The sequence below is a fragment of the Thunnus maccoyii genome, chromosome 2, assembly GCF_910596095.1.
Source record: "Thunnus maccoyii chromosome 2, fThuMac1.1, whole genome shotgun sequence".
NCBI lineage: Eukaryota > Metazoa > Chordata > Actinopteri > Scombriformes > Scombridae > Thunnus > Thunnus maccoyii.
The window spans coordinates 11619254-11646744 of record NC_056534.1 but is presented as its reverse complement, the minus strand read 5'-3'; the positions used below and the strand labels follow the sequence as shown (position 1 = coordinate 11646744).

Here is a 27491-nt window from a genome sequence, read left to right as displayed (position 1 = left end):
TACAATTTTAAAACAGACTCTGAGAAGCACGAAGAGCACATTTAATTTCATTGAACTGTGTTGTGATTCGATCTGTTGCAGCATTACCAGGGTCACTATGGATATAAGCCTTAAAGGCAGACCATCTGGCTTTAGGTGCTGACAGGATTTAAAATTCAATAAAAACAAACTCTCAGCTTAAACATGATCATCAGCAATAATGATAATAAAGTGTTTTATCGTCTGTAAAGTCAACACAGCGAGTATGTTATTCAGTCCATGTTGTTCTCTCCTGATCATGGTGATTTTAGGCGTATTGATCATGTGAGAGCTGTTGCGTGATAGCTAAGTGGGTGGCTATTTGTGGCTTTTCTACCAGTATCAGTCGTTATGGTCATGTAAGGCCATGATGGATGAGGTGATGTGAGTCTGCAGTCTGTCGAAACTGTCAGGTCTCTTTTTTTATTCTGAAAGGTTTATGTGACTGTGATGTGGATGTGTTTTTATATGTCCATCCTAGCTTGGAGTTCACGCAAATGACTGGAAAAGTCATTTGTGTCCACTGAATGCAGATATACAGCCAAGTGACACATTGACATGGGGTTTCCTTATTCACTTAAGAGTACAGCCCTTTTCTCCGAAGCATGTAAATGTGATTAGACAAACCTTAAACAATGGTAGAATATTTTTTTAGCTGTGTGACTTAAAACTTAATTTTAATTCAGTCTGTTAATTGACATTGGAGAATAATGAAATCAAAATTGTGCAAATAACCTTTTTTTTGGGTTCTAAGTAGACCTCAGTGCACCTGCAGTGTAGATGAAACACTGAATGTGAAAAACTGCAGCTATTTCTTCATTATGTCTGATGTGATACATTTTTACTATCTTGTTGTTTGGTTAACTTGTGTGATTTGTTACGTACGTGAAACAGTGTACGCCTTGGGAGGTAAAACACATTTAGAAAAAATATTCTAAATATAAAGTGAAATCAAATCAAATTTTTGACCTTTGCAGAATTGAGAACCAATTTATGTAGCTGTAGATGCTTCACCACAGTACTGTACTGCAAGAGCATTAGCATATAAGGAATAATTTGACAGAATGGGGAAAAGTAGTTATTTTGCTTTCTTCCCGAGAGTTGGCAGAGAAGATTGTTACCACTCTCGTCCATTAAGTATGGAACTACAGCCATGAGGTAAATTAGCCTAGCTTAGCATAAAGACTGGAAGCAGAGGGAAACGGCGCGTAACTCTCCGTAAACCACAAATTGTATTTTTTTTTATCATTACTGTTTGTATGTATTAACACATGTTAATTCATGAGCTTTAGAGGAATTGGTATGCTGACTTTTAACTTCTGAGAGTGCCAGGCTAGCTGTTTCTCCCTACTTCCAGTGTCTTCGTGTTAAACTAAGCTAATCTGCTTCTGGGCCTTTCTTTGTATTTAAAGCACAGACATGAGAACGGTATGGATCTTCCCATCTATCTTGAATAAACATATTTCCCAAAAAGTCAAACTATTGTTTTAGGTGTATCATTCTTTGTCTGTAACCAGTATCGTGGTACCTTTACATCGCAGTTAACATGACAAACATAGCAACTCTCCGATCTGAGAATATTCCTCTCTTCAAGACATTTAAGATAGTTTATCATTCATGAAACTTGTGCAAAGGAGAACAAAATATTTACTCTGGTACTCAGGTGTGTGCAACATAACAATATCTATAAAAATGCAATAAAACGATACAAAAAGCACATACACAATAATAAAACCTGACGTCAGAAGTGTTAAAGAGCAACAATAAACTGTCCTGTGGCTCTACTCACACAGTTAGCCCAACATGCTAACATAACAGTGAACCTGCATGTGACGGAACTGTTTGACTTCTGACCTAACAAACTAATGAGTCTTACATCATAAAACATAATAAAACCATCAATAATGTGCAGGTAAAGTGAGAAACAAAATCAGTGCTGTCCAACAGAAACACCTCAGTATCTAAATGAACACTAAAAGAGAGCTTTGTACTGTACGTCTCCCTGTACAAATTCACCCGTTTGTCTTCACCCTGGTTGTTTACATTTTGAAAGTGGTCATTGTGCACAATGACATGGCATTTAGTGTGTTTAGAAACAGAGAGAGATGGTGAAAACAGCTGAGGTCAGTGCTCTAGAAAGAGCTGTGGGATGGAGACCCGAGGGGAAACCCAGAGTAACATGTCAGACCACTGCAGCCAGCATTCAAACCTAAACCTACAAAAATACTTCAAAGAACTGCATGAAAACAGTCTCCTCTTCATACTGGTGAGTGGATATGAGCTGGTTTAAAATTACAGCTTGGCCTAGATTCTCACTGTATAAAAGTTAAACTTATTTTTTGGACAAAGAGCTAGTAGAAAAAAAAACAAGAACTGCTGCTAAGTCAGCTGGAAATGCTGTTTTTGTCTTTACTTCTGTCTAAATGCATCGAGGGTGATGATGTGGGTGTGACCAGTGAAGCAACTGAAACAGGTTAAGTGATGTGTTTACTCCTCTGTGCGTGTTATGTGTCTGTGTCCCTGAGCTGTTAGTGTCTCTACTTTATGTTGGCTTACAGGCTCTCCAGTGATGTAATGGTCATGCTGACTTCTTTGAAAGCGACAGACTTAAAGCCCCAACCTGTCATTTTTTTTTAGTACATTTATATACATAATTGAAGACTTTGACTTGCAGATGATAAATCAGGAGTTTACTACTACTCTAATCAAATTTTAAAGAGGACATATTAATGCACATTTCCAGGTCTATATTTATATTCTGCGGCTCTACTGGAACATCTTTGCATCATTTACAGTTCAAAAAACTGCTTATTTATTTTATATTGACCCTGTATGCAGCCTCTCAGTTCAGCCTTTTTAGCCGTTTTAGCTCCTGTCTCTTTAAGGCCCCCCCTCCTGTTGAGCCCACTCTGTTCTGATTGGTCAGCTTCTGGAAACTGCGTCTCCAGCAGACTTCCCCCAGCTCCAAAAGCTACGTAAACAAACAGTAGTAGTTGGATTTCATTTTCTCATTCAAGTGACTGAGTGTACCCAAAAGTGGATCCAAACTTTTGACTGGTACTGTACATCAGTATCGTACAGTACCAGTACAATTCAAACCTTTATCAAAAGTTTTAAGTTAGTCAATTTTTGTTGATATGTTCCTTTAAATTCAGTTCTAAAGTTTAACCTTTTTCTATCTTATTTACTAATTCAAAATTTCCTAAAGGGCCCACTCACTCAAACATACTCTCTCTGCAACCATATAAATAAAATAGTGTCCTTTTAACCAAAAACAAAATGAGGCAGGCCTGAGTCGTTGCTTGGGGGGGTGTAGTGACCTAAAACAAACGGCCATTTCACTTGCTAGTGCAAGCTACTGGGCGATGCATGACGAGGGGAAGGATGAGTGGGGTTACAGGCTGGCTTGCGGCAACAGTCACTTTACTCATCCCAAAGCTTCTTTACTTCTCATGCCAAATTTGTTTTAGCTTTAGACTAGCCGAAAACATTAACACATACTAGCAACATACAGTAACATTAGCTGTCTATTTGTCGTGTCACGTCTCACTAGTTTGTGACTTCACTCTACGGGGTTGGCTTTACATCCCACCCTTCTTCCTTTCTGATTGGGCTGACAAGTTGGTGACAACCAATCATGGATGTATAATAAGACATCAGAGGCAGAGTAGAGCAGGTGTCTCTGATTGGCAGGTACAGGTGGGGAAAAAAAAAAAGTGCGCTAACCACGCTATCCTGCATTATTTTATTCCCACCCGCATCCCGCAAAGAACCGCCCTACTCTGCCTCTGATTGGATGCTATGTGTGCAGTGGCAAATGCACAATCCTAAAATAAACTGCTACGCTCGCCTGCCGTATGCTAACACACATTACATGAATGCTGCGCAGTAGATAACCTTACTGGTGATAAGAGTTGCCTATGAAAAGTATTTTTTTTTATTAATCTCTTCATTAAAGTGTCTTCAAATTAAACATTTAACCTGCTCCAATGTAGAGCAGCACTCTAACTGATCACTAATTCTGTGATAGAAATTAAAGCTAGAATGATGATGAGGATGCTGAGATTTTATTCATTCAGTGTTTATTTGGAGACCTCCAAGCACTTCACATAGAATGATTTAAACAAACTTCTATATTAAGACACAGAAGTAGTCTTGAAAATTAAAAAATATTGGAAAAGGCAAGTCTATAAAAACATGTCTTCAGTTGAGATGTTAACTACAACAGCATTCACTTTGTGTAGGTTTGTAAGGGGAACTGTAGACATTAATGACGGATTTGTACAAACAATCATAGGCAACAACATTGCCGCTGTGTATAGGTTTGTAAAAGGAACTATATACAATTAATTATATACAACAACTATGGAAAAGGGGAAGGTGAGGGGCACGGTGGTGGAGTGTCCAGCCTCTTTGGAGAGAGGAAAAGGGGGACGGTGTGGGGTGCAGTGGTGGAGCATTAATTATTTTGGATTGCTGTGACACACCTCTACTGTTTGGGACAAGGTGTGAGTGCCAGACTTCACTCCTTTTGGATAGCTGTAGCGATGGTCCATGGTTGCAACATTTTTCGTCAGCCTCCCCGCAGCAGGTCGGCGTCTACCCCCGACCTTGACCTTTCGGCGGGCAACAGAGTTGGGCTGTGAGGTGATACCTGGCCCAGCACGGTTAGCGGCCCGCTGGAGAGCTTGTGCTCGCTGTGATGCCAGGCTGTTGGTATCATAGCGGCCAAACATGTGCATTGCTGACTGCAGCATGGAGGGGTTCCCCTTCAGTCTGTGGAAGGCCTTCATGAAGGCTGATGCTGCTCCTTGAAATCCTTCATTATTCTGCACCATGGCCGAAAACTCCTTGATCATGGAGTCCCACTCCTCACTGTCTTGAACAGCTGAAAAAAAAGAAGAGCTTTGATGTCCTTAAAAGGCAATGGATTATCTTGTATTTAGTCAGTAGTGTATATATTTATATGCATCATGAACACATGTCCTTATACTTAAACTGACCCTCAGGTGTTTCAGTATCATCAAGCTCCTCAATGGCTGCAATAGTTGATCTGGACCATGATTGATCAGCTGTGGAGTGAGAAAAAGAATAACGCTTACCTTGTATTTAATCAGTACTGTACATCTTTATATGCATCATTATGAAAACATGTTCTGATTAAACTGACCCTCTTGTGCTTCAGCACCCTCAAGCACAGCATCAGCCACATGTATGTTGTGATTGTGAATATTACTGATATCCACAAGTGTCGGGTAGTCCGGTATGTGAGGATCAGTGCTCCTGGAGGGAAAAGGGGAAAAAGGGTAGAGTTAAACAGATATGTATAGACATACATTAAAACAAGAATTGCTTTGGAAATGAAGTGGGGTTTGTGTGTTAGACCTGCTCCGTTGCCCATGGGAGACCTCAGTGCGCACAAGGGTGACTTTAAGTTTAGCAGGACAATCTGTATTTTTGGACACCCTGCCAGCCTTTGGTACTGTTTCCCTGGGCTTGGTGTTATGCTGGCACCGGTAGTCTGCCTGCAGTATTAGGACAAAGAAAACATTATTTATTATAGAGGTCATTTATTATAGATGTTGCTTTGTCATGAACACAAGTGACCATCATCCATGGCTTCATCCATTAGTCTGAAAACAAAATGATCAAAATGTTATCCATAATTACAACAAAGAATTGTGCAATGGCTTTCTATATTTGGAAATATGAAATAAAAGAGTCAAATATGATCTCTGTGTCAGGAGTCATGAGTAGCCACCATAACTGTTGGAGACTACGGATACAGAGTTTTAAGGAGTCATAAATAACCTTTCAACTAAACATATTGGAAATTAAATCACTACCCGGGAATGATGCCACAATACCAACTCTGTAAAAAAACAACCTACTTTGAAGATGATCTTCTGGCCTTTAGTGGGCCTGGTGTAGGCCACTCTCCATGTGACTGCCATGGACTTCAGCCACACCAGGATGTCCTCTTTGGATTGAAGGGACATCCGTACTGTGGCCTCAAAACTGATATGGTCACTGCCGGATTGGTTCACAGCTTTGTACCTACATACATGGTACTGATAATCCTTCGGTAAGAAGTCCTTCAACACAAAGGCAACAAAATGTTATTTTAAAAGACCAAACGAAATATACTGTCTTCTCGTTGAATACTAACATTTAAGAGTTTGTATAGATGGTAACCACTATGGATAATGGGACAATATTTTGTTTTCAGATGAGCCGCAGCTTAAAGCTAGGAAAAAAGTAAACAAGCTTAGTGAATTTGAAGCAAGACATTGATGTATTGGGGTTTATTGTAGGACAACCCAAAGCACTTACCATCAATTCACGGTGTTGGTCCATATTTATGGATGGGGCGGTGCAGGGAAACCGCTCAGCATTGCTGAGGCGCGTTTTCAGATTTCCTGATCTGTTTGAAATTAAATGATAAATGGTAAATGGACTGCACTTATATAGCACTTTTCTACCTTACTGGACAAAACACTTTACAATTTTTGCCTCTCATTCACCCATTGACACACTCACACCGATGGCGGCAAAGCCGCCATGCAAGGCGCTGGCCTGGTGATCGGGAGCAACTTTGGGTTCAGTGTCTTGCTCAAGGGCACTTGGGGGCACACCTTTGTTTCTCCATATCAGCAATAATGTTATCTATTAGGCTAATCACTAATGTTAAGGGCGAAACGCTTTACAGCTTGACAGCTTTAATGAAAAAACTAATAAAAAGATGCAACGTTTACCTGTCTTTCTCCATATCAACAATAAGATTATCTATTAATCACTTAAGCAGCTGCTGTGTGTGTAATATTAATGCCAATTTACCTCAGGATTGCGCATTTTCATGCTGCACACATAGCATCCAATCACAAGACGCCTGGAAGGCAACGAGTACTAGCCAATCAGAGGCAGAGTAGGGCGGGTCTTTGCCGAATGTGGGTGGGGAAAAAAAAAAAACGCTGCCACTCTTATGTGTACAGTAAACAAACTATTTGAATTTCCATAAACTTTATTAACACAATGACAAAGATTTGTGTATCAGCCTACAGCAATTCACTATGAGTGACAGTTAAGCCTATTTATTCGTCTCCATTTATTTACATGTTTATTTGTCTGAAATGAAATATTTCTTATATAACAAAAATATAGAATAACACTGGCCTTTAAAGTGTTGAATCCAAGTCAGTGCTTGGGAAAGTGAATGTGTCTTGCATGTTAATGCTACACACACACACACACACACACACACAGTCTTTGAAAATAACAGAGAGAGTTACAGAAGTTTTTCTCTCTCTGAAACACCTCTAAATGACCGACTGAGCTCATGAATTTGGCAGAAGCTGAGATGAGATCATTGGAACAGCCTTGGAGCTGCCAGGAATAATGAAATGTGTGAAAAAGCCTTGTCACGATTAACTGATGTGATTTTGAACGACTGAAACGGTACAAACTCTAAAGAGGAATTTAAGACCCCCCCTGATGTTATTCTGTTATATAATTTACCGACAATGGAAGGCAGGAATATCCACAAACGGAGAAGCTCCTTTAAAAAAAATAAGCAACAAATCCTGACCCAGAAACTAGATACGTCTTGGAAGATATGGACAAAATTCCTATTTAATGCCATTATTTTAAAATGTCAAGATTAAGATACATTTTTTGGCATTAGGGAGTCACCGATGAAGGATAAACTGCAGTAAAGTGGAAATCAGCTGTGCAGTGGAATGTTTTGATCACCTTTCCTCAAGCAGACAGATTGATCTTGCACTGACTTCAAAGAATTTTTGTTTTTATTTGAAGATAACAGAGATCACATTTTCATTCTCAGCAGAGCAATTTCTTGAATGCTGTGGCGTCTTCCATAAAAGGAATTACTCCAACATGATTGCTGTTATTAGTCTTTGGAGCCCTTTCTAAACAAACTACTGTAAGTTCGGGGCGAAGTTAAATGTCACCCAGTGCAACAGTACGGCTCATTAACGTGTTTTTAATAGTTTTTGAACAACAACAGAGGTCTAAGGCACAGAGGAATACAAAATATCAGGGTTTGGATACACATACAATACTTCTAAGTAGGGTCATCATTCATTGTTTGGCTCTGCACATGAGATTTCTGGACAATTTAAGAAAAATATAAAGAATTTCCAGCCTTATCCTTTTAAAGCTTTGCTTCACATCCAGAAGAGATAAGTCAAGGACACCTGGACATTCTTGAGATGCTTCGCTTCTCATCAAAAAGGTTTCTTAGAACTCAATTTCTTGTTGGATATACCATGACCTGGATATCTGAGAATCTTCACAAAAACTTTGCTTCATGATTTAGGCTTTACAGAGTCCAGCTGATCACACAAACAGCAGATCAGTGCAGTGACTGAAGTCTCTGCCTCTGAAATCACATTTGTCCTATTGGTGGCCTTTTCATCTTATGTAAAAAAAAAAAAAAACATAAATTGTTTCCACATCTTTATGTCAAAAGACTTTAATATACAACAAACACACAATATGAAGTGTGAAGTGAAGTATTGACCCACATAAATATCCACAAATGTGTTCTGGTTTATGCATGTCATACCTCACAATGACACAGCTAACAGGGATAATGGACTCTAATGTGGGACTTTGATCAGAATGGGGGTAATGCTGAACTGAGTAGTCAGATGATCACTGCAGCTCAATGTTGATGCTGGTGAATTGAATGCTGTGTGTGTGCGTGTGTGTAGTTATATGAAGGAATGTGTGCATGCACATACATGAGTGTCTCTGGTTTTGGCAGATTTGAAATGAACTCCTCTCATACTTTAATTCCCTCATGCTTGATGACCTTTATTTTCTTTCATCTTCCTTCCTTTTCTTCATAGTTTGCCTCTTACTTTCCTTCTCAGTTTTTTGTCTCTGCATGTACAGTGACTCAGCAGCGTGCACACACCCGCGTACATATGCACTTTGAAAAGATCCCCTTGGCTTTGCCTATATTGGCCGTGGAGGGGACCCATAACTGCTGTCCCTTTTTTCCCCCCCGTTTGTTAGATCACCAGCCGTCAGCCAATACTAGATCACATACTCCTGATGCTGCACACGCTCACTGCAGTGCAGTGAGCCAGCATTTACTTCCGACACAGAGAGAGAGAGAGAGACAGAGAGAGAGAGAGAGAGACAGAGAGACAGAGAGAGAGAGGGAGAGAGGAAGGTAGGAGGGAGATGAATGGATGAGACAGACCGAGCAAAGAATGTAAGTGATGGGAGGAGAGGAAGTGCTTGAGGGAGGGAGGGAGGGGAAGAGATGATGTAAAAACTGAAACACAATCTGGCCAAATCGCCCCTCCTCAACTTTGCTCACGTGTGTGTGCATGCCCATAAACACTCGGAGGAGCTGTCTCACTCACACACACACACATACAGACAGACACACACACACACACACACACACATACATACATCCTGTCGCCTCCTGTTTTCCTGTTTGGCTCGTCGCTGTTACCTGGACGGAAGCATCATTTAATGACAGTACTGGCAAGATATGAAGGGGCAGATTAAGAGGGATTTCAGGTTAAAGAGTCTGCCTGTTTGACTCAAATTTAGCCTGTGATTGCGTCTGTGTGCTGGAGTGGATGACGCCTGTTGATCGGTCCATAGATGCAGCACTGTAAGTCCTATTAATGATGTTATGGTTGTACTGAGCCACTTGGAGTAGCTGCTGTTGTTTTCATGAGTATTTTTCTCATGGAGTCATTACACGCAATAAGGTAACAAGTTTGAATTTCTCCAGTAATATATTTCCCTTTATCATTTGTACCCTTCGCTGCGTATTAGATGACAGCTCAATCCAGCAGGAATTATTCCGCTTAGCTGGTGCGGATCTGATTATGTAAGAGCGGAGTGTTGTGTGGCTGCTGCGACCTTGTGCACCGTCAGCACTGGGCTTCTGTTGTCTTGTTGTGGCTGTCTGTGGGATTTAGGAATTTTACTTTTCATAATCAGTGGCATATTTGATGCTCTGCTCATCTGTTTAATCTACTCCGTGGGGCGGGTAAATTATTAACAAAGCCTGAGATTAGAGATTTGTGTTGTGTGTGTGTGTGTGTGTGTGCATGGCTGTGCTGGTGTATTGTATATGTATTGTCATTCAGATCTCACTGATGCAAGTGGTTGTGTTCCCTTTTTTGTGCACATTTATGAATAAAATCCAGCTGTTTTTAGCTGATAACTTGTCAGTTCAGATGTTGAACAACTTGTTGTGATTATGTAAGTCATGCAGTAACTTGCTGTTTCTTTTTCAACTTGAACAGCTTTGTGAAGCTGGACTGAGCTGTTTAACATATGGTGTTCTGGCAGCTGATAGTTAACAAATTACATTACATACCAGCCTCCTAACATATTGGAAATGTTGGTAATAAAACCACTAAAAGCATGACAGTGTTGTTATGATAGTCATTTAAAGGGAAACTTAGGTATTTTTCAACGTGGACCATATTTTCCCATCTTTTTGTGTCTAAGTGACTAAAGTTCTTGTTTTTGCCACTGACAAGCTCAGATTGTTATTATAAGAAATTAAACAACTCATTTCTCAGGAGATTTCAGAATGAGACTTGGTTAGACACAATAACAAACAGACCGGATCAAGCGAAAGGTAAAGAAAAATGTTTTATTTCTCTGTAGGAAACCTTTCTATTATATTGTCAGACACTCATAATAACGATCTCAAACCGTCAGTGGCAAAAACAAGCACTTTTAGTGGACGTTCATCGTCGGCACACTGTTGCCCCGTCAAAGTACATTGCAGCCTGTTTCGGCTCCTGGCTGAAGCACTCTTGCTCAATACTGAACCAGTTTCAAAAACTGTTGTTCCTATTCGTCACTTAGACACAAAAAAATGGGAAAATAGGGTCCAAGTTGAAAAATACCAAAGTTTCCCTTTAAAGGAGCAGTGTGTAGGAGGTAGTGGCATCTAGTGGTGAGGTTGCAAATTGCAACCAAATGAATACGCCTTCCCTCCCCTTCCAAGCGTGTGGGAGAACCTACGGTGGCTGCAAAACTCGCGAAAAACACGAAAAAGCCCTCTCTAGAGCCAGTGTTTGGTTTGTCTGTTCTGGGCTACTGTAGAAACACGGTGGTGCAACATGGTGGGCTCCATGGAAGAGGACCTGCTCCCTATGTAGATATAAAGGGCTTATTCTAAGGTAACAAAAACACAGTGATTCTTAGTATCAGGTGATTATACACTAATTAAAACATACTTATGAATATTATATTCCATTTCTGCCAAGTCCGTTCCACTAGATGCCACTAAATTCTACACACTGCACCTTTAAACCGCCACTCTCCATTTCAGGCTTACCGAATCACCATATTGTGGTTCCAGGCTCTGCTTTCACATAGAGGGAACAAGAGAAGGAGATGTGAATAAGAGAGAGATTAAGTTAAAATAGAATAGAGAAGAGGAGAGGAGAAAGAGAGCGTACACCGTAGGAAGAGCTAGAGTCCCCGAGGGTTTTCTCTCAGCAGCAGAGGTGGCCTGTTTCTGTGCCTGTCTTGAATGTGAAGAGACAATAAAAGCACTGACACACTTTCCATGTCTAAGTTAGCTGCCAGATAACATAACAGAAAAGTCAAAAGGATGCAGTAAGAAGATGCTTCAGATGAAATTTGAGAGCTGAGTGAAGGTGGACTTCTGAAGAATCGGTATAAATATTGTGGATTGTAGTGCTTATTATTATAATGTGTAGTGCTTATTTTGATAGGTTGTGTTCTCTCTCTCACTCAAGTGTGTGCTGAACACAGAGTGCCTTACTTTCACTTTATAATCAAATATTCATTACTCAAAGTGCCTTTTATGACAAACACCCAGCACGGCTGCAGCTCATACACCAACCCTGCTCTCACAGTTCTCTACTGCAGTGGTTCTCAACCTGGTCACAAGATAAATATAAAGGATCATGAAGATGATTAAGGAAATAGAAGATGACACAACATTAGATCTGCAACGACAGAAAGTTAATTGACAACTGTTCTGATAATAGATCAATTGTTCAAGTCTGTTCTTAAGCAAAAATGCCAAACATTTGATGGTTTTACCTTCTCCAATTTGAGAATTTTCTGCTTTTACTTGTCTTAACATCATAGTAAATAATATCTTTGGGTTTTAGAATAATGGTTTGGGAAAACAACAGATCTGATAACATAACATTGGACTGTAATGGGCAGGTTTCAGTTTTCACCAAGCAAATCAATTCATTGAGAAAATAATCTGCAGATTAACTGATAATGAAAATGAAAAACTTTTTCCTCTTCAGGCCTCTAAAAACTATCAAATGAAACAATCTGATGAAGGAACATCACTGTTTGTTCACTCACTACCTCTCTGACAACAAGGAGTAAACATAAGGAGTAAACATTGCTTTGCTTTAAAACCATTGTTCTGCTGCATTTTCTGTCTCTGCACTTCAGGTGCAACTAACATAAATAATTATCCATTAACTGTCTTTTTTATATAGGTGATTCATTTTTTTCAATGAAATGTCAAAAAATTGTGAAAAATGAAAATCATGAGATCTGAAAACCTGATTTAATGGCTTCAAATGTCATGCTTTTTCCAACTAACAGTCCAGATTTAAAATGTTATTAAGGAAAAGAGAAAAGCAGCAAATCTTCACATTTGAAGAGTTTGCAGCAGCCAAAGTTTGACTTTTTATCTTAATTATCAACTTAATTAATCAGTTATCAACACTGTTGCTGATGAATTTCTTACTGACTGACAAATTGATGAATCAACTGATTAACTCTACCCTGGGCACAATAATTTCAAAAATGAGATAAACTATCATCTTTGCTAAAACTAGAGCAGTGAACTCTTTAACAAACATGATGTTGGGGCCGTGACCCCAGTTCGACCTCTCAAGCTGCTCACAGCCTCTAAGATTGTGTGTCTGATCCCAAACAGTTAGTGCCATTGACTTAATGATTAGAAATAGTAATTATGTGTTAATTTGTTTATTCCACTGACCAATAGGAATGAGATCTTGATTGAGGGAATGTTTACAGGTAAAGTTTTTAATCTTAATATTTGGGTGTTTATAGGTTTGAGTTAAAGCTTGTAGCCTCAGGCGCTGATTGGTGTCTATTTGTGCATTTGGTATTTCCTCTCAGTGAGTGGATGGAAGGAAGAAACTTTGATCTTTATAACCCACAGATTTCCACTCACTTCCATGAGGTCATCACTGTGTTTGATCATATGTGTTGTCATTTTGCCATGTCCTTACCCATCTTCTCCTCCCCTATGTGTCACTCTGCAGGGTGCAGGGTAAGAGGAAGAGGGGCTCCTATGTTAGAGTTTTAGGATGGCCAGTGAAGGCGCCACTATTCCCAGCCCCGTCGTCCGCCAGATTGACAAGCAGTTCTTGATCTGCAGCATATGTCTGGACCGCTACGAAAACCCCAAAGTTCTGCCCTGCCTGCACACCTTCTGTGAGAGGTGAGTGGTGTCGCCATGTTGTTCAAATGTAGGAATTCAGCATGTCTATCCTGTTAAGTGTGTACACTGAACTAAAGTGTGTGTGAGTGTTGAGCTTTAAATGTGCAAATGAAGATTGGTAAAAGTGGGCAAATGGAGCATGCTGCAGAAATCTTCAATGCAGTAATACTACTTATATTAATCCTTAACTAATTCTGCATTTATGGTGTAAATATGAGCATTGTCTCACGAGAGATGGTGCTGCATCACTGCTGTTGACTTTGGTCTGTTGGTCTCATCCTCTCTGTTAACTAGCCTTTGTTTCTGAAACAACAGAGAGATTGTTGTCTGTCCCTTTGCTCTAGTTGCTTCTGGAGAGTCAGTCAGCTGTTACATTTAACAGTGTATGTATTTTCTCTCACGGTGTATCTACTTCTCACACATATCTATGGTACATATCGTAAGTAACTACTTTTTATGAGGCAAATAATTAAAATCTTCACATTGTGATTCATTGGATATGATCAGATCAAATTTGTTTTGAGGTGAAAGTTGAAATTTTAAAGTATTGTGCATCTTTCTTCTGGCCCAAGATTTATTTTCCCTTATATGCCAGATAACAGATACCTCAAACTATATTTAACCATCATTTATGACTGTAAAATACGACTTAAATGAATGTTTAATATAACAGTAAAACCTCTGTAGCAGAGAGGCATTATCACACTGACCTTTACGGGTTGAAAGCCTGTTGTCTGATGTATTTCTGACCACATGATGAAGGTCAGATGGTCAGATGTCTGAGTTGTGCATTCGTGGCTGCACTCATCAGTGATGTCATAATGCTCAGTCATCATTTTATAAAGTACACACATATAATCTGGTGCAATGCAATGCCCATGTGATAGATGGTGCTTACTTTATTTTTTTATTTTATTTTTGTCTCAATACAGTTTATAGTTACTATTTATGTTGGCATATATTTAGTACCTTTATTTTAGTTTTTTCATGCATCATTTTGTGTATAGTAGATGCTCATAATGTAGTATGTTGGTTATTTAAACTTATCTATACTATGCATCTGTTCTTGTATTTATGCTGCTGTTACACTTTAATTCCCCTGCATGGGATCAATAAATGAAACTTATCTATATCACTGTTGAGTATCAAAGTTTCTGCCACTAGATGGCAGCAAAGGGATGATTTTTTTTTTTTTTTTTTTTTTTTTTTTTTTTTGTTGAAAAGATTTTATGGTCAATTTACTGGTACTAAAATAGGTGATTAAATGTAATTAGATTTGATTGTTTTTTATTTAAAGTGTTTGTGTTTAAAGTGCAGTGGTGTGAAAACAGACCATAAATTAGATGCTATTTTTGCCAGGTCTCTCTTGTGAAAGAGATTTTAATTCAATAGACTTTCTGGTTAAACCAATAAAAAAGTCATAACTGCATATCTATCTATATACAGTATGATGGAAACTTCCTACAAACACAAACACACGTTACCACCACTACACCACCCACTCTTTTCTCCAGACGGTTTCTTCAACACTTCTTTTAACAGTTTGTTCCCACTGCTCTCCTCCTCCAGGTGCCTGCAGAACTACATCCCGGCCCACAGCCTCACATTGTCGTGCCCCGTGTGCCGCCAGACCTCGATCCTGCCGGAGAAGGGTGTGGCGGCATTGCAGAATAACTTCTTCATCACCAACCTGATGGACGTGCTGCAGCGGGCGCCGAATAGCTGCAGCCAGGAGGCCGCTGCTCTCAACAACATCACCACCGTGGCAGCAGGCCAGCTGCTCTCCTGCCCCAACCATGGAGGCAACGTAAGGAGCCAACTGTCTGTCTGGTTCTGTCTTTACTTTGACCTCTTCTCTCATCACACACACACACTGAACAAAAAATATAGGCAAGTTTATATATGTCTAGTAAGCTGAGAGCTAATAAGGCCGTTATGTATGTTAGTTAGACCTTCACATCAAGTTTAGATCTAAAAGCCACCACATCTGGACATCCTTTTCTTCTTTGTCTGGTTCACGGATTTATAGGTTAATGTAGTTTCCAGAAGAGCATAAATTATTATCTATCTTCTTCGACTGGAGTTCAGTTTACACACACTAATACACCATTTCCTTGTATGCAGCATTGATAATGAATAATCATTATCTAACTAATCTGATTAAGATTTGATAATGGACAGATTAGAAGTCTAGCTCACTGGTCACTGGTTCAGGTTTGGCTGATTCTTTTAAAGGTTCACTGTCAGCCTAACATACACGGTTTTAGAGGAAACTTAATAGTGTTTTCTTTTGTCATTTATGACTTAAACAACACTAAGACTCTACAGCCATGCTAGCAGCTCTGTGACGCTGCATGAAGGTACAGTGCTTTGAGCTAAATGTTAACGTCAGCATGCTAACATGCGGGTATAATGTTTACTATGTTCACCATTTTGGTTTAGTGTGTTAGCATGCTAATTAGCACTAAACACCAAGTACAGCTGATGTTTATGTGAGTGTTTATGAGATTATGAGACCCGATAATGGCATTAAATGAAAAATTAAGGGATCACAAACAGCGTTGGGCAAGTTACTGAAAATTAGCAATTAGTTAGTTACTTCTCTTACAAAGTAATTGAATTACTTTACCAATTACTGCATATAAAAAGTAATTAGTTACTAGGGAAAGTTACCTTTGCGTTACTTTTAAAGCAAAAGTGTAACACGTCCCACAGTCTCAGAGTTCAGTCCACTTGGTAAAGGGTCCATTTTGTTTTCCCCACAACCCCAAATCAGTTCACAAACATACAGGAAAGACAACTCAAAAGTCCGCTCCAGGTTTTACCGCAGATCCACAACTCAGACCAGGAATAGCAGCTGCATTTAAGTAACAGGTATTAGTTACAATTATTATTTACGTTATAACTCCAGAGACTAGGCTTATGTTTTACCACGAGTTGGCTACAATGACGTGGACTCTACAACGTGGCTCTGAGACACGGTAATGTCAGATGATGTTGTGTTTGTGTTGTGTGTGTGTTTTTTTCTGCTTTCCTCTGCAGCTGTCCACTATATTCACGTAAGACAAAAGTAACGAGCCCATTTAAATTCCAGTAATTGTAACTGTTATTTAATTTGAAAAAGTAATTAGTTACATTACTAGTTACTGCCAAAAGTAGTGGAATTACAGTAACACTGATCACCACAGTTATTAGAATTCACCCTGAGGGGAACATGAATGTTTGTACCAAATGTTTTGCCAATTAATTGAATAAATATTGAGATATTTCACTTGATAAGTGAAAACTTTGCCCTGCTGGTGGTTCTAGACGAAGAGTCAGAGGGTCATGAAAGTTATTTGAATTCATCCTCTGGGGATCATGAATGTTTGTACAAAATGTCATGGCAATCCATCCAAATGTTGTTGAGATATTTTAGTTTGGACTAAAGGGGTCAACAAACATCACTGTCCCTAGAGGTTCACCACCAGCGTGGCTAAAAAATTTTGGTGTATAACTCTGTCAACCCCATTTTTAAGTCTAATCTCTTCTTTTCGTGTTGTTTAGGTCATGGAGTTTTATTGTCCTCCTTGTGAGACAGCCATGTGTCAGGAGTGTACAAGTGGTGAACATGGAGAACACCCGACTGTGCCTCTCAAAGACGTAGTGGAACAACACAAGGCCTCATTACAGGACCAGCTGGATGCTGTCAAGAAGAGGTACAACAGCAGCTTTATGTACATATAATTTGTTACACTACAGACTTCATGCATATTACTCTTAAGTAATGACTATGATGGCATGAATGAAGTAAACAGAATCTTCCTTTATGTGTGTGCTCCATCATATGACTGATGACTCGATATATGAAAAATTTCTCTTCACTTTCTCCGGTTCTCCCAGGTTACCAGAGATCGACTCAGCCCTGCAGACGCTGTCAGAGATCCTGCAGCAGCTGACCAATCAGAAGAGCTCCATTGAGGATGACATCCATACTACCTTTGATGAGCTGCAGAAGACCCTCAATGTCCGCAAAAGCGTTTTGCTTATGGAGCTGGAGGTCAACTACGGCCTCAAGCAGAAGGTGAAGTAACCTGGTCTGAAACACAGTACGCTAAATCAGCTTAAACGTGCTTGGATGTTTGGTTTGTTACACTCAGACTTTGGTCTGAACTGGCTGTGGTCCCAATCATGATACGTATTGTTTGAGTTTATTTAATCAGGGTAAAGCACTTAGCAGTTATTATCTACCTCTTCCATTACTGTATTAACTGGAGGCTCTGATTTGTTTTTGTGAGGAGTTTTTTTTTTTTAAGAATGTAACAGGAGAAGGAAATTACACAGAAATAAATTGATGTAACAACAAAATGAACACCACATTGACCTCCATAATTATTTTTGGGAAGCATTTAACCTATCACAGACTACTCATCAGGCTGTTTTTGCTGATCTATGTGTCAGGGGCTCAGCTGGTCTGATAGGCGATTAACAGGCAGAAAAAGGGGGGCCAGAGAGCCTGGTGCACCACCCCAATCCAGACAACCAATCACCCGGTCTGGTGAAGAGAGCCTGCTGCCGCCCCCTCAGGGAGCTTCATCACATGAGTTGCTAATGATTTACAATTGACAGGCTGGTGTGCGTACACGGTCAAAACACTGGAGCCCGGGGGGGGGGAGAGTCAGATATGCAAGTTTCAGCTGTGTTGCTGCTTGTAGCTAGATGGAGCCAGTGTGCTGTGTGTGCACTTGAGTTGATTTGGGTGTGTCATGTGCAGTGAGGGAATACAGTACAGTGCAGCTTTGCTCTTCATGCTGCAATCACTTTATCCTCGGGTAGCGTGATCACTATTCTTGCCGCATATGGAGACAATATCTCAGTTTTCAGAGCTTCAGAGTGAGAATTAGTGGACAGGAAATGAGAGTAGAAGGTGTTTAGATGAAACATTTGACTCCAGTGTGAGATAGATGGCTCAATGGCCTCTGCTGTTGGACAAGAAGAGGAGTATGATGGCCAGATGCGGGTGAGTCTGTCTTGGCCCTTTCATGAGGGTGTGGTGAACGTAAGAACGTATGTTTAAGGTACATTAGGAATTCAGACTTTTTCTTTTGTATCTTAAAGTTGATTCATGATATTACAGCAACACTTGCAGTGCAGCATATTGGGAGGTTTCATAATCTAAAAGTCAGACTTGTGTTAGCTCATTTATAGCTATAACTCATGTGTTGTCATTGTCACATGAGGATGTAATTTATGGATGCTGTCAGGAGCTGTAACAGATAACCGATGACTAATTTCACAAGCAGACCTTTGTGAGTGAACGTGATAATATTACGACACTTGACACATTTCCTTTTATATTAATGGTCAGTTACTGGAGTAAACTTGTGGCTGTACTTCTGTGGAATCACCAGAAAATGTTCTTATCTCAACATGTGCTTGAGTTGAGCTGACAAGTCACAGTTCATGCTTTATTTTTACACAGATACTGATCAACAGTGGAGCTGCTTGAGTTTTATATGGGCATTACTTAGTGTTTTCCAACCTAGGGTCTTGGACCCTTCAAAGGATCAAGATAAATTTGTTCAACTGTGAGATGAATAACATAGTAAAAAGGAAAAATACATTTTTGCTGCATAATTATGTTTATATCTTCATATTTGTGTCCAATCTTTGTATTTTTCTTGTAAGATACTGCAAAATTTTACCTCCTCTAGCCTCTTTAATGTATTCAAAAGTATACATAACTGTAAGATATGAAAATTATTCTTTGGTTGACCTGCTGAAGGGGGTACAAGAAGATGCTGCTTTTTAAAAGGGAGTTACAAGCCAAAAGGTCTGTCTAACCACAAAGTAACCCTGCTGCCCCCTGGTGTATGTATGTGTAGGTGCTCCAAGCCCAGCTAGACACCCTGCTGCAGGGCCAGGAGGGCATCAACAGCAGCTGTAACTTCACGGAACAGGCTCTGAGCCACGGCACCGAGGCCGAGGTGCTGCTGGTGAAAAAGCAGATGAGCGAACGTCTCATCGAGCTGGCCGGCCAGGAACTTCCTCTGCAGCCCGGGGAGAACGACCAACTGGACTTCCTCGTGGAGACAGAGGGCTTAAAGAAGTCCATCCACAACCTGGGTACCATAGTAACGACTAACGCTGTTGCCTCTGAGACTGTGGCTACTGGCGAAGGGCTGAGGCACTGTGTGATGGGTGTGCCCACGTCCATCACCATAACCACTAAGGACAAAGATGGAGAGCTGTGCAAGATGGGCAACGCAGTCATCACTGCTGAAATCTTCTCACCTGATGGTAGCAAAGGTGAAGGAGAGATACAGGACAACAAGAATGGCACTTATGAGTACCTGTTCACAGCTCCTAAAGAAGGGACCTTTAATTTATCGCTGCGTTTATATGACCAACATATCAAAGGAAGCCCCTTTAAGATAAAGGCCACCAAGTCTTTAGATGTTTCGTCGACTTCAGACGGCATCAAGAAGAGGCTGAAGTCACCAGGCAGCGGGCACATCAAGCAGAAGGCCATCAAGAGGCCGGCCAGTATGTACAGCACAGGGAGGAGGAAAGAAAACCCCATCGAAGACGACCTCATCTTCAGAATCGGTAAGAAATATGCTGCTCTAAGCAGCACAGCTCCTTGTAAACCTGTCGAGTGTGGTTAATGTCAAATGTGCCCTTGTAACTTCTGTAAATATGTGTTTAAAAGCAGTTTCCAGTATGTTACTGCTGAAATGGGTTGATTAATAAATATATCAACAACAATCAAAGTCATTTATCAAGGAAAAATGTCAAACATTGGTCATTTTTTCCCAGCTTCTATTTTTCTCTGTTTTATATCACTGTTAACTGAGGTTTTGGACTGTTTAGACAAAAAAACATCTTGAAAATATAACTTTATGCTCTGGAATTGTGTATGGGCATTTTCTTTACTATTTTCTGCCATTTGTTGACTAAACTTATATCAATTAGCTGTAAAAATAATCAGAAGATTACAGTAATCAATAATGGAAATAATCCTTAGTTGCAGCTCTGCATTATATAAAAACATGTATTGATTTTGTAAGTATCGATTATGCACAAAGACGTAGCTGGCTGTTCACATATGACACATTAAATTAGCCAGATACTTGGAGAAAAAACCTGGGAGAAGAGAAAAAAAATCCCTATTTCAGGAAAATCTGTAGATATGTAACTTCTTTTCTGTGAACAGTTCATTTTGATTGTTTTTTCTTTTCTTTTTTCCACATGCTTTTGAATATAAATTAGCAGAAAATGCATGTTTTGTAAAATAACAGTGTCTTGTAATCCCATCTAAATAAAAAGTAAACTAAAACTGAAACTAAACTATATATTTCTGTAATATATAAATGTTTTTTCATATTCTTTACAGTGCAACATAAACTTGAGCAATGAGATGCAATGCAGATAAGATACATGTCAGATTCACTTTAATGTAACTGCACAGTACAAGAATGAACAATGAAAAGAACTGTCACCTCTTTACACTGCACTTCACACAAAAAAAAGGCTAAAAATAAGAACAGCAACAACAACAAAAAAAAACTAGTTACGTCGTCTGTCTTCTAACATGAATATGGCTGTGTTCATGTTTTCCAGGCACTAAAGGAAGAAACAAAGGGGAGTTCACTAATCTGCAGGGAGTGGCTGCCTCCTCTCTGGGAAAAGTACTGATAGCAGACAGCAACAACCAGTGTGTTCAGGTAAAAATAACTTCCTGCTCTCAAGATGCTGCTCTCAGCCTGGTGAAATAGTGGAGGTCGGGGGTTGTAATGAGACATTATTGGTAGAGAACTATGACTTGTCATTGTTCGGTTACTTTGCACAAAGCTGCCTCTGCATTTTACTGTTTCCATGGTAACTTGTGAGACTTGTTGTTCAAGCAATTGCACACCAAACAGTATTGTCAATTCAAACATGTAATTTTATGTTTTTTTAGATTTTCTCCAATGACGGCCAGTTCAAAAGTCGTTTTGGTGTCCGCGGCAGGACTCCAGGTCAGCTGCAGCGGCCGACAGGTGTGGCCGTCCACCCCAACGGCGACATCATCATCGCTGACTATGACAACAAATGGGTCAGCATCTTTTCAAGTGAAGGCAAGTTTAAGGTGAGTCATGTGATGTAATGTTTTATCTATATGTGATACTGAAAGTGGTCAAATCTAAGATATACAGTTAGAAGAGTGAAATAAGATGTGCTCAACTCATCATGTTGGTGTTGGCTGACATAAAAACTGTCTTTTTAAATGTTGTAGTAGTATATTGTCCCTATATTTTTTAAAATGATGGAGTCTTTTTAGTATCACTTTTTAAAAAATAGCTACATCAAACAGAAAACCAGCTGCATTGTGTGCCCTTCCCTGATAAACATCTGTAAGTCATTTGCATTTTTTTTTACACCTCCTTCACTACTTACTGAAGTGTAAAAAGATTCATATTTTCACTTCCCTCTCAAAGTTCATTTCAGAGGTGAATTACAAAAGAAAATGCTGCTTTTACAGCAGGATTTCAATGGTGAAATGTAAGACGTGTTCCTTTCAGAGCAGCCTGTGGCTTTTCACTGAATGGAACCACAATGACAAAACTATTTGCCACAATATTTATCTCTGCCTGTCTGTAAATGAGCACATGCATGGGATGTTTTTTATTTTGCCCTTTTTTATTTAACTGGAAGTCCCACATAAGACACAGTAGAACAAAGGGACACAGTTTTTGGTTTGCTTGAAAATGGGAACAGCAATCTGGTGAGCATATTGCTGCAATAAAATCAACACTATGTTGTAACAAAAACTGCCCCAGCAAAGCAAAACCAGTCCATGATTTTTTCTTGTATGAAGACTGAGCTTGTGAAATGTAGTCTGGCCTCGCAAAGACCAATCTTCTCTTTGGGATAATTTACTGAGCATTTACTCTGACCTGACTACATTACTCATAAAAAGAGCCTGACCACTAAATTGGCCAAGCCGGTATATTGGCCAATATTAGCTCATTGCTGATACATTTGTATCGGCATATATGTCAGGAGATAAATGATGAGACATTGGGGTACAGAAATGCCAAAGATATGTTTTGAAACGTCACTATTCTGTAGTTTGTCCTCTAGAGAGCAGTGATGAGTTTATGCTCAGTACATTTTAGTCACAATTATCCAAAAAAAACAGCTGATATATAATTTAAACTATCAGCATCAGCCCCCAAAAAATCATGTACATGCACCACATGATGGAAAACTTCCAGAGCCGCTGAAATATAACAGATATTTAAAATGTTTTGCTTCTCCAGAACAAGATCGGCTCAGGGAAGCTGATGGGCCCTAAAGGCGTGTCGGTGGACAGAAACGGCCACATCATTGTGGTCGACAACAAGTCCTGCTGCGTCTTCATCTTTCAACTCAACGGCAAGCTGGTCACCAAGTTTGGTAGTCGTGGCAACGGTGACAGGCAGTTTGCAGGTACACTCAATGGTAATATGTGCACTGCCCCCCTACAGTCTTTCTCCGACCAGCTCACACCTGCATGTGGAATGAAGACGTTTGCCAAACCAGCGACCATCACTACCTCATCATCCTTTGACTTCGGAGGGTTTTTTTTTTTTGTTTCAAGAGTTTATAGATAAGATTTTAAATACACCTGTAAGTTAGACACAGCTTGTTTCACTGATATCAATAAAACCAATGCTAGAACAAACATACATCCTCATTAATTAAATACAAGTGTCCTTCAAACAGCATGTTGTACCATTGATCATGCTATGACTGACAATCTTGATTTTGAATTTTCTCCAATCAAACTTGAGTTATTTTGTTTTTCTTTTACATTAAATGCATTTTGGTTACTTATTAATTTGCATGTTTGCCAAAAGCTGTTTCTGTTGTGTCATTTATAAGAAATTAATTTGACAAACGGCGAATATCTTGAATATCTTGTTATCTGAATTATTTTTTTTAATTCAGGTCCTCACTTTGCTGCTGTCAACAACAACAATGAAATCATTGTAACAGATTTCCACAACCACTCGGTCAAGGTAAGTGAAACATCAGAGTGGTGGAAGTGTATTACAGGTATTAACAGTACAAAAATAATAATAAGTCTGTATTTTAGAACTAATATGATGTCTTTTTTCTCTTTTTATCTTTCTATTGTAAGTTATATTGTAGTTTTTACTCTATAAACCTTTAATAATCAAACTCTCATAAACAAAACTATTCTGTAGTTGATGTGTTACTTTGTGTATTTTGTTTACTGTTCTGGCACACCAGTGGCTCACTGTTTTTGGTAATTTTAGATGTTATTTCTATGCTATTACCTCCCTGAAAACCTAAATGTAGGTATTCAACACAGAAGGGGAATTCTTACTGAAGTTTGGTTCTAACGGCGAGGGCAACGGCCAGTTCAACGCCCCTACAGGAGTAGCAGTGGATGTCAATGGAAACATCATAGTAGCAGACTGGGGCAACAGCCGGATACAGGTCAGTGCTGCACGATTAATCCAAACAGGATCACAGTGACAATGATTCTGCATCGTTTGTATTGGTGGGGACATCCGTCGCATCAAAACAAACACACATAAAATCTCCCTAAGCTGTATCAAGATTTGACAAGTCTGCATTACAAACTATGCACAGGAAGAGAGGGCAGGACAATAAATCTAACATGTAGAGCTGCAATGATTGGTCGATTAACCGATTAGTTGATAGACAGAACATTATTCAGCAACTATTTTGATAATCGCATTGTTTTAGTCTTTTTTTAAGCAAATATGCCAAAAAATTTGCTGGTTTTAGCTTCTCAATTGTGATGATTAAAGACATTTAAAAACGTAACTATTGACTCTGGGAAATTAGAACAGCATTTTCACTGTTTTCTGACATCTTATAGACAAAACGATTCATCGAGAAAAGAATCCGTAGATTAATCAAAAATGAAAATAATAGTTAGTTGCAGCCCTGCTAACGTGTGTTAGCAGGGCTGAGAAGCTGAGAAGCAAAATGGGGTGAAAGAAAAAACTTCTTGAAACAACAAAAATGTGTCACAGTCACGGGAACCCGGCAATTCGTGGGAGAAAACCATGATCATAATTCTGAGTGGAATCAACCAGAATCGTGCCGCCCTAAAGCGAAGTACAAAAAGTCTCACCTCAACAAGTCTAAAGGAAAGTAGACGCAGACTTTTATCTAGTGCTCCACTCACAGTTGTTTGGATTACTTTGTATGTCTTTATGACTCATTTTCACACCTTTTAGACCTACTGTCGTACAAATTAGTTTCTCTCTGTCTCTCTCAGGTGTTTGATGGCAGCGGTTCGTTCCTCTCCTACATCAACACATCAGCAGACCCGCTGTACGGCCCTCAGGGTCTCGCTCTCACCTCTGACGGACACGTTGTGGTCGCCGATTCTGGCAACCACTGCTTCAAAGTCTACCGTTACCTGCAGTAGCCCCTCAACCTCAACGCACAAACTGTACAGTGTATGTATATATATCTCTCTATATATATACACACACACGACACACACACACACTTTCACACACTAGTACGGAGCGACCGGCGGATTTGCACTCACCCATTCATCTTTGATTCATGCTGTCGTTGTGCCATCTGTTTGACTGTTCTCCACGTGGCCGCCCTGCCTGACGCTGAAGAAAAAGAGAGAATTTGTGGCGTGAATGAAGTGAAAGGAACTATGATCTTCACAGACGGCTGACCGGCGCTGCGAGGAGTCACTCATAACCTTGTTCACATTCCATCTTAACTTTGCTGAATTGAAAATTAAAACTTAAGTATTGTACATATGTTAGACCTTTTGAGTTGTAGTGACATGGCAATTGTATTCAAGTGCAAGAAAACTGGAAAATAATGCTGTTGTACTTGTTTCTGAAAATACTGGTTGGACACTGTGTTAAGTTAGACTTAAATCAAAGTAAAGAAATAACTTAGTCACCTGAAAGATAATTATAGTAACAATAATTGCAGCTTCCTTACATCACGTTTTGCCTGTTTACCTTTAAAAGAAATATTGCATCTATGTAGGTAGCAGGGTATTTTTGAGCATGATTAGGCGTCTCAGTGCATGCAGTTTTTACTAATAAACACCAGACAAGCTACTGTGCACAATATAGAAAGTAATTATGTTCCAGGCTGATACTTAAAAACATCACCGAAAGAAACTTTGAATCAAAGCACCGTTAAATTATGATACTTGTGTCTATATGTGAAAATGACTTGTCGATGTTATGTCATCCATCCAAAATTAAGCCACACATATGCTTATTAAATAACTTCAACTGATTTGGTTTTACAATACAATAGTGTGTTTGTGTGTGTGTGTGTGTGTGTGTTAGTGTGAAAGACAAGTGTGTGTGTTGTGATCAATTAAGGTACCAAACATAAGCCACTTGATAATGTTACTGTGTGTGTTTAGGCACTTGTGTGTTTGGGTGTGTATGAAGCCTCTTGACATCTTGACTTAAAATCTGCAGTGATTACGTGCAAACATCATAGAATTTGTTGCAGAATTTAAGGAAATTGCTAAAAAAAAAAAAAATAATAATTTGCAGAAGGTGCACTGATCTTTGTTTATCTTGCTGCAATGTAGGTTTGATCAAACATCAGAGCTGCGTTCACCTTCACTCCTTTCTATGTGCTCTTATGTCTTTCAAAAAAAATAAATCTGTAGAACTACTAAGAAGTTGTATTTTAGTAAAACAGTTCGTCTATGCTCACAAAAACGATGCAAGATATAGTTTAACAGTTGTTGTTAAATGCACTGTGCTACCATTATGATTAAAAAACTGTTTCAAGCACACAGTTTTAATTATTCTGATTTTGGCTATCCATTTTCTACACAATCGTGTTTAAATTATTTGTTTTCCATTGTCTTGTTTATATTTGTAATGCCAAATGGAATTAAAGTGCCCATAGGAAAGAACATTGTGTTTGTATTTGCTTTTGTGTAACAAATAGGTAACTACATTAAACTGTTTTGACAAATAACTACATAGCTGCTAAATACAGTGTGTTATGACTGTATAAATTAAATTCATCATCATGTAAAAAATTACCATTGCATGATCATGATTTTAACAATCTGTTTAAGATTAGAGTGGAGTTGCAACACTTAGTCGATTAATTGATTAGTGGATCATCAGGAAATTAGTCTGCAACTACTTTGACTTTACTTTAGTCACTTTTTATGGAAAAACGCTAAAGAATTTGCTGGTTGTAGCTTCTCCAAGTTCTTCTGTGTCACACATGATTGTAAACTGAATATTTTTAGATTTTGAACTGTTGATGAGATAAAACAAGACATTTGAAGATGTCACCGTGAGAGAAATTATAACTGGCATTTTCACTATTTTCTGTAATTTTATAGGCAAAATAATTAATTGATTAATGGATAAAATAATTAGTTAGTCACACCCCTAGATCACAGGTTATTATTTTTCCTCACAGTGATAATTGACCTGTGTTTCCAGTGCCATTACAGGTAAAAGGAAGTCTGCACAGCACCATATAACTTAATATGTCCTTTTAACATTACTGAGTCTCTCTGTACATGCAGCAGACTTACAGTAGTCTTTATGTTTGACAGTCCTAGCTTGTCTCCATTTGTGTTTTTCAGACAGCAGAGGGCGTCAGAAAATCATGAGGTAAAGTTGAACAACATAGCGCCTTCACGTGCAGTCGGAAAAATCACAACTAGAGCACACAAACGACCTGAAACGGTCGCAAATTTCAGATTTTTGTAAAGTTCAGGGATGCGACGTGTAGAGAGAATATGAATATGAAGTGTTAATGTTAACCGTTTGTTATTGGTTGACAGACTGAACCCCCCCTCAAAAGTCACATATTTTAACAGAATTTTTGATACACGTTTTCTGCAGCACAATTAATGTGCCCAGTAGCTTCTATAATGAACAAACATCAGAATAATTATTATAAATAATTTGCATAGTTTGTTTACACAGTTTATGACACATCCACATAGTCAGCA

The 27491-nt window shown here is 39.2% G+C and overlaps 2 protein-coding genes across 6 annotated transcripts in view; one reads left to right on the top strand and one right to left on the bottom strand.

Annotated features, from left to right (window-relative positions):
* trim2a (tripartite motif containing 2a) overlaps nt 1-26426 on the top strand; it is a 38370-nt gene extending 11944 nt beyond the window's left edge. For 2 of the 5 annotated variants that reach the window (XM_042428801.1, XM_042428809.1), the window contains exons 2-12: nt 13320-13498; nt 15068-15305; nt 17045-17196; nt 17381-17561; nt 19363-20086; nt 21101-21204; nt 21441-21608; nt 22783-22963; nt 23453-23523; nt 23828-23968; nt 24783-26426. In XM_042428801.1, the coding sequence (XP_042284735.1) occupies nt 13365-13498; nt 15068-15305; nt 17045-17196; nt 17381-17561; nt 19363-20086; nt 21101-21204; nt 21441-21608; nt 22783-22963; nt 23453-23523; nt 23828-23968; nt 24783-24935 (2247 nt within the window). In that variant the 5' untranslated portion in view covers nt 13320-13364 and the 3' untranslated portion in view covers nt 24936-26426. Of the gene's footprint in view, nt 1-9453; nt 9674-13319; nt 13499-15067; nt 15306-16339; nt 16480-17044; nt 17197-17380; nt 17562-19362; nt 20087-21100; nt 21205-21440; nt 21609-22782; nt 22964-23452; nt 23524-23827; nt 23969-24782 lie in introns of those variants that run through there. The other 3 variants (XM_042428817.1, XM_042428826.1, XM_042428835.1) reach the window with 3 other exon arrangements.
* Nucleotides 4084-27106, bottom strand: LOC121908650. Its single transcript, XM_042428850.1, has 8 exons — nt 27069-27106; nt 25062-25134; nt 6352-6442; nt 5910-6113; nt 5404-5543; nt 5189-5301; nt 5010-5090; nt 4084-4906 (listed from the first exon to the last, which is right to left on the bottom strand). Exons 2-8 carry the CDS (start codon nt 25094-25096, stop codon nt 4482-4484), a joined length of 1089 nt encoding a protein of 362 aa, XP_042284784.1. The 5' UTR covers nt 25097-25134; nt 27069-27106; the 3' UTR covers nt 4084-4481.
* Nucleotides 27107-27491: the final 385 nt, after the last annotated feature.